At 42.9% G+C, this 8,378-nt stretch overlaps 1 protein-coding gene across 1 annotated transcript in view; it reads right to left on the bottom strand.

Annotated features, from left to right (window-relative positions):
- Positions 1-8,378, bottom strand: part of nlgn2b (neuroligin 2b) — a 99,037-nt gene that overhangs the window by 30,640 nt on the left and 60,019 nt on the right. Inside the window, exon 4 of the mRNA XM_050041283.1 lies at positions 2,725-2,874. Coding sequence (XP_049897240.1) covers positions 2,725-2,874 — 150 coding nt within the window. The remainder of the gene's footprint in view (positions 1-2,724; positions 2,875-8,378) is intronic.

The following is an 8,378-nucleotide window of genomic DNA, read 5'->3' as shown; positions in this document are numbered from 1 at the left end:
AAGCTCAGCGTCCAAAGACTTCAATGGGGAAGCATAGAGTGGGTTGTTCCACTGCAGCGAAACTAGACAGTCATTGGATAAATGCTCGGTTTTGTCCCGCCCATAGGACGCTCAGCTTCTCTGGGGGTCTATGGGGCAGTGGGCTGGCCTTGGCTGGCCTGGATGCTGGGCTTCTGCGTGATGATTGGATGATCTGTCTGAGGCTGAATCCTTTTTGATTGTCAGCGAAATGAGCGAATCAGCGATCTTGAAATATAAACCACCACCGGAGCATTTTTCAAGCAGCCCCAGAGGGTAGAATTTACGTATAAATAAACGGACACATTTTATGATGTAGGCCGAAAATGAGCTTCCCCTCCTTGAAAGACCAGCAGCTGCCACTGGTTTTCAGGCACCCAAAACGCAGCTGTCGTGAAAAGGATCGGCCAAAACGCAACTAAAGTTTACCGTTTTCAGTTGAAATCGTTGTCGTATAAACGCGGCCTAAGTCTCCCGTCATGGGCTAGATTTTCCAAAGCCTGAAAACAAAACCAGGAGGAGGTGCATAAGTCAAGAGTTCTTTAAATTATGCTATGTTCAAAAGTCATTATGGGTTTTTTTCTCCAACAATTCCAAAATGAAACTGCCTACCCCAGCTTAAAGTCTGCACTTTTATCATGACCATCGATGTGGTCATGATAAAATGGATTACGTCTAAATGAGAAAATAAGACAAAAGTAAACTAACATGCACATACATTTGATTTGCTCACCTTATTTCATTTTCTGATGCCATCCTCCTTCTCTCCCTCTTTTTGCATGTTATATTAATCTCCTCTGTCTGATATACCACTTGTCTGATCACAGAATAACCCTGACAATAGATGACATGCATATTCATGGAACTTTTAGAAACCATCAGTGCTTTATTTAAGTTTTAATTTGTGCTCGTCTGCCTCACATAACAGAGAATTCTATCAATGTGTACTTTCTTAAACTTACTGCTTTCCAGTATCATATGGGGCAGCGACCTTAAAATTATAGACTGCCAACTGTACACTGAACTTTGTTTCCATAATACATCACTGACAAATACACTAATTCATTGACTGATTAATTGACTGTAACACCATGGTTGGCTGGGTGTGTCCCATGCACTCGTTAAAATTGGTGCTTTGGCAAACCCATATCAAAATTTAAGAGCATTTGTAGAGACCCTCGTAGGGAAGGCCAAGGTTTGGGTCTCAGATTTAGGAGCACACAGAACATGTGTATATGTACTTTATTGGCACAAAATGTTTTGTTGAGAGGGTTTTTACTGCATCATATGTTGTAGACAAGCAAACTTTTATTTGCAACTCCATCAACGAAGTCTGAAACATGATATAAATTTCCTTCAGAAAATTCATCCGCCATCAGAAAAAGATAAACTATAAGAATTAAAACACAAGGGGGCAATATGTCATCTGCTTTAGTTCTTTTTAATTCTACTTTCTTTTACTTTAATGGGATCGATCATCATATACGGAAGCTCTCTTGAAATCCTCACTATTTATACCTTTCTATCTTTTCTGCACACTACCTGCACTTTCCCTTAGATGTTCTTTCTGCTGTATCATGTCAACACTGCTGAAATAATTTACAATGAGTGGCTGTTTTCTGTCAAAAGCTCAAGTAGAATCTTTACAATATATGCCATTACAGGTGTAAAGTGACATTCATATGCCTATTAGCTAAGAGCCTGTTTACAACATGCCTCTTGGGTGATTGGATCATAAGTGGACAGCTCTGTCTGTCTCATCACACCTGGCATTGCATCTCTCTCCCCCATTCTATAGGCATTCATCATTTCTATTTGCAAAGTAACAAATGCGTTGATGTTGTTGTTGTCTTGCTATATGCACACATACAGCCTATTTAAAATGGGTAAAATCTCATGCCATTGTGGAGCTGCGCACAGCACATTGATTTGCTCAGTCCCTTTATCATGAGGGAAGTGAATAGCTAAATGTTTATGTTCACTTTTATTCAGCTTTGTTGTCCTCGTTTTTTAGCTGTATTTCTACAGCTCCTTTCAAACATGCACTGCAAACTTGAAATTATCTGGACATTACCCGAGGGAGCTCTGTGTAAGAATGCAAACGTCTGAATCAGTTACTCTTACAGAGTAAGCTTCCTAGTACAAAGTTTGTGTAATGTGCAATTGAGCCCATGTGTTATGTGTGGATAGAGCAGGCAATTGTTTGAAGAATTCACAGAGAGCAAGTGGGCGTGTTGATGAAGTTTCTATCGTGCGGATTGTGCAAAACAGGTAGAAAACAAACATCCAAAGGATGAAGCCAAAATCATCAGACAAAGCCAAAGAACGGCAAGAGAAGCCGTTGTTGATGACCAATCACAAACCGACTACTAGACTGCGGTGTAATCTGCGTCGTCACCTGCCTATGCATGCTCTACCCAGGCGTCACCCCTTGTCTGAACCATTGCAGTGTTTCCAGTAGGTACCACTTCTGACACAACACAATCTTCGGTTGTGTGCTGCATGTGTTAAAAGGAAACTCCAGATAATGTTTAGACCTGATTCTCCAGACACTGTCTGGAGAATCAGGTCTAAAGCATATATATAAATAGACATCAGCCCTCTGTCACACAGAGAACAATCAAGGTGAGATGACACATGTCAAACAAAGTCTGTAAACATTTACATCAGCTGCATCCATGCCTGATAGCGACACACCAAACTTACCAAGCACGCCGAGTCGATAGTTCATGGTGACCACGATGACGTTTCCATAGGCAGCAAGGACGCTGCCATCAAACATGTTCCCTGAGCCCTCCATGTAGGAGCCTCCATGGATGAACAGCATCACTGGCTTCTTGCGACGATCCCGAATATCTGCACAACACGGGCAAACATTGGTGTTTATTATTTTTAGTAATATTCTTAACCACACACTCACACTTTTTAGGAGTTTCTATTGAGTTTAAGTGTCCACAGGCAACAGGTAGTTCCCTCACTTTGCACTGACAGCTCTAGATTAGTATATTTGCAACAACCTTTGAAGTGAATAGATCCATAGGCAGTTTTTTCTAACCTTCTACAGCCAGTGATTCACTTGAAAAAACAAATATAAAGGTTCTAAGTATGAAACATTTTCAGTGGACTGCCCTTAAGTTGGCAGCAACTATTTCATGTCTGCCCCACTGGGTTTATTCTCTATATTTCATGCTGTGATGTGTGTTTCCCCTGCCCTGTGCACTGATGGTACCTTCCCAAACTCTTATTCCCCTCCATGTGTGGAGCAAATGGTGCAGCCAGTTCTGATGCCCTCTCTGTTATTGGTGTCTTTGTGCCCATCAGTGTGTTGCTATGGTTCACTCTGTCAGCCTGTGTGCCCACCCCCCTCCTGAAACCCCCCCACCTCTCACAGCGTCTGTGGTATGGTCTGAGTGTCTGAGCGTGGATAAGGCTGAGAGAGCTGCCAGTGCAGCCCAGTTAGGCTGAGCGTCTGCACTGTGCAGGGCCTGTGGATAATTTGTATGAAAGCCAGACCAAGTGGAAACATAAATAACAGCCACAGCATCTGTTTACCCTGATGAGCTTCAGCACTCAGAGATGGGAGAGAGAGGGAGAGAGGGATAGGAGGAGAGAAAGAGAGATAAAGGGGGGTAAGACAGGGAGAGGAAGGAGATGAAAATAGGGCAGTGTGAAAGAACTGACGGGGGTAGAGACATGGATGGGAGGTTCACACCGAAAAAACATGGTAGCAAGCATGAAAAAATAAGAAACGTTACAAAGGAAGTCATACATAGTGAGGTACGCTAATGAACACTCAAATTCACACAGGATTCACACCGTATTCATACAGACACACACACACACACACACACACACACACACACACACACACACACACACACAAACTCTTGCATAGGCAGCTGCGATGTTGAGTCGCTATGGAAACTGCTTCTCGCTAATAGAACTGCACCAGCCATTCCATTGCACCGACTCACTGAATGCCTGTTGCCGTGGTAACAAATTCTACTCACGTATTTGCACACCCGCCTGCATCACCACCTGAATCTCAGGTTACACATGCACTTGGGTGCGTCACTCACAGTCGCGCACACACACACACACACACACACACACACACATACCCACAAATGAATACGGAAAAAACGGCACATATGGCTCCACACATGCAGAGATCTTTTATGGATCATACGTATGACACAAGCAGACTGGCTAAAAATAAAGATTTTCAGTCGTACACTCTGACGCGCTGCTCTTTTTTCCTCTCTTCTCTGGTGTATTCTGTAGCTCGGCTGATTTCCCAGAGGATATGTAAACAAGTTCAATTATCCCGGCATTACCAGGACAGTATAGAGGAGTGACATATCAGCAGGCCCCACAGTAACACTCACCATAAAAATTAAATCCTGAGAGAAAAGGAACTTGGCCATGACATGTAGCTAACATTTTACAAGGCCAATCAGTTTTTTCTTTACTTTTAAATTACAGTCTTCCTGCTGTGTTTATGCAGTTATACACATATTTGATGCAAACCAGTAAAACATCAAATGTCTTCTTTTAATGTGCAAACTATACGAACTGATTGGGTTACATTTTACTGATTTCTTGTGACAAATAAATTGATGTCAGCCATGTTCTGGATGTGAAGCAGCTGACTTGATCACAGCCACTCTTAACAATGCACGTGTGCAGCTGTACTTGGTGTAATTGACCTTTCGCTAAGCCCCGCCCCTTTGTGATGGTCTGACAAGCTGTTGGAGTAAGCGTGGAGCCCACACTGTAACTAACTGCACTCCCTGAAGATGTATTATCATATTTTTGGAAATAAAATAGTGATTCCAGAGAGAAGCAGACAGAGGGGTCTGGAAAATAGTGATTCCAGAGAGAAGCAGACAGAGGGGTCTGGAAATGTGCTCGAAGGATATATCCAGGATGTCAAATTGACTCAGCAGCAACAACAGGTTAAAAAGACAAAGATAGAGGCTAAAGCCGAACAATAGGCTACAGATCACAGTGTAAAAGTGAACTACCACATCACTGCTGATCGCCACCGAAGACAATGAATATAAAGAGAAACTTTGCCGATATTGAATCAGCTGTGTGGCATCGCAGTGTGTGCAGATGAACGGTGTTTAGCTTCGCCCCCGTGCTGCTGTCAGCACCTGGACCTTCGTCACCGGACGGGCAGGGATCTCCAAGGGAAGTCAAGCAATGCTCATCTGTGCACAATGCAATGACACATAGCTGTTGAATAACAGCAAAGTTTCCCTGCTTCCCTTCACTGGTTCCTGTATAGCAGGGTCAGTCATTTTTCAGTCTTATAATCATTAAAAAGCAAAAGCAGCATGTGTATACATTCAGTAGGCTATATCTTCAGTAGCTAGCTAGCTAACCCCACAATTTTCAGGGTTTGATTTTGGTTTTGGAACAGGGAAGAAATGTATATTTCCTTCGAGCCTCTCCAGGTAATGAGTATCATTGATACATGACGTGCCCCAGGCAAAACATTTAGCTCCAAATATAATAATAATATACGTATTTTCCCTGTGACGCTTTCTTTCATTGGTTTGTCTGGAAGGCTAAAACATGATAGTGGGGATTTTTTTTCTTTTCTTTTTTTGTTTAAGTGAAATGGTTATTTATTGCTGTACCGGACAGTAAAAATCGAGCACCTTGCAATTTTGATAGATCAACCAACTGTGTTAGCTTTTAGCAATACAGCTCTGTTGAGGTTGCCATAGAGCTCCAGTGCATTTAAGTTGTTTTATCTCTGAGAATACATAAAGTTCACAGTAATCATACAGTGTTATTACATTAAGGTTACTGTATGAAGCAGAGACGGGAGTAAGTCACACATGTGCAAGTCACAAGTTACTGTAATGAGAATCAGGTAAGTCAAGTTGAGTTAATGTTTTCAAACAAGTCACGTCAAATGAAATTCTGATGATCTGGTCCAACATTAGATTTCTAGCTAATGTCTGACAAGCAGATAAGTGCATAAGTTAACTAAAAACACACATTCATCTACTTTCCCTTGTAGATTTTATGGTAACAGATGAAGTTGGATTTTATGATGGCCGTGTTTCTGATTTTTGAGCTGCAGATCTTAGATACCGCTGTTTATTATTTTTGGACTAGCCCCTTCTATGATAGCTGCTTTGTGTGTTGGCCTGCTGGTCAGCCATGTTGTTGTAGGTTGCCAGATTTGCACGCATTGCACTAGAAATCACTCAATCATGTCTTGAAGACAAAACGTCTCAATATCTGGGAAATGCAAATCCTACACAAGTCATCATGCATTCTTCACCAAATGTAATGCAAATTTAGCAATAGAGTAAAAAATAATCAGTTTACTAAAATCATGAATGCTTGTCAAAATTTGTATTTATTTGTTAAAACAAATATGTTGAAAATTCTTTAGTCTCCATTTGTAAGTTTCGACCTGCAGTTTTGCATACTATAGGGTTTTTTTTTGTTTTGTTTTGTTTTGTTTTTGACCACCAACTTCTCTGCAACTTGACTGGATCCTGTCGGACTGGATCAAACAAAGTGGATCATCTGGAGAAATACGTGTTGCCTTGCTGGGAATTTATTGCCTTAATGTTAATATATTCAGATGATGAAAGGAAATAAATTTGTTCATGGTACACTTTTTAAATCAGTGGTCGATCCCCCTTGTCAATCTAGAATCTGTGTGTGCAGGTGGAGCTGTATTGCGAGCTAAATCCCGCAACTCAGTTTATTTTATTATGCTAGAAGACGTGCGTCCCCGTAGAAGAGAGTTGAAACCACTTGCGCTTGGTGGAACCAAAAAACACATGCGCGCGAGACGGGAGCATGTTATAGCTGCGCGCACACTCACTCACACACTCAGTTGATGCATTCATTCGCAGCATGACAAAACAAAAATAAAGTTTGACCTTCGTGATTATTTTAAAACGAAAAGAACAGGTGAGAAGCTTGGATTTGACTCATGCCCAGACAATTTAAGTGACGTGATTTCTCACACAAAACTTGAATGTTGCAGTGGCTGTTTCCACAGAAATGCCTTATTTAGCTATGCTACTGTTAGCCTAGGTTATTTTGTGATAGAGCTAACGTTCAGCTAGCCAAAGTGAAGTGAAATTGACCAGTGTGCATGCTTTGGTGACATCTGGTTATGTAGTAGGGCATAACTTGCTTGATATTTGGAGTAGAAAAATAATATTGGTATCACTTGTTGTTTGATTATAGTTAAAGGAGCAATAAGCAAAATCGTTTCACCGCTAGGTTCGCTGTTGTGCACTGCCTGTAGAGCAAAACAAAGTGTGTCATGACCCACTCCTCCCTCTACCTCTGCTCTCCAACACCCCCCACCCCCCCCACTCGCCTTGTCTGTGCCGGCGAGTACCGCGCAGCATCTCCATGGACTATTACATCCAGACGGTCCCGGTGTTTCTTCCGCAGGCTCCACTTCACTCAGCTTCACTCAGCTGCCCGATATACCCGTTGCTTCTTCCCACATTAACCTGAATAACAAACCAGGGCTCGGTGCTCTGGTTGGATCCAAACGGAGAGCCGCTATCTGGGAAGCTAGCGGAGGCTAACTGGCTGTGTTAGCAGCTGAGTGAAGTGGAGCATGAGGAAGAAGCACCGGTTAGCCCCCGCTTTCACTGCAGGCAGATTCACTCACCACAAGGGCGAGGAAATAAAACCTAAACGGCCAACTTAGTTTAGCAATATCTTTCACTCACTCTCAGTCTCTGCTGTGTTTAGCTATTTCCCTGCTTTCCTGTTAGCGTTAGCACTACTCGGCTGCCACGCTAACGCTCCAACTCCAACTGAGCCGGGAGCTGGGCTCACGGTCTCACGGAGAAGAGTTGGAACGTTAGCATGGCAGCCCATTAGTGCTAACGTCCCCATGCTTCTCCCCCAGGCTCAGTGAGTCGGAGCCAAGAAGCGTGGGGACGTTAGCGTTAGCACTAGTCGGCTGCCATGCTAAAGTTCCAACTCTTCTCCGTGAGCCCGGAGAAGAGAGGAATGTTAGTGTTAGCTCCCAGACTTAGCACTAGAGCTACTACGGCTATTGGAGTAGCTTGCAGCTATGGAGTGCTTCTACCAGCTAATCTAGTTACTGAGCTCGCCTCCATTTCAGCAAATATATTACATTTATTACAGGTACCATCATCATTGAAGTAGGCAGGGGAATAACTAAACACAGCTGCCAGGCTGCCCGCCGGGCTACATTTTACAATGCTAATTGCAAATGTTAGCTGGGCTGCCGGGCTACTCACCTAACACAACCGAAACGCCTGACCCATTGCTGGGACAGAGCCGCTAATAACTCAAGCTCCGGACATTAAGCCATGCTACGATTGTACCAT

Source organism: Epinephelus moara, chromosome 3, assembly GCF_006386435.1.
Source record: "Epinephelus moara isolate mb chromosome 3, YSFRI_EMoa_1.0, whole genome shotgun sequence".
NCBI lineage: Eukaryota > Metazoa > Chordata > Actinopteri > Perciformes > Serranidae > Epinephelus > Epinephelus moara.
The sequence above is the reverse complement of the archived record's forward strand: the minus strand, read 5'-3'. Positions and strand labels throughout refer to the sequence as shown.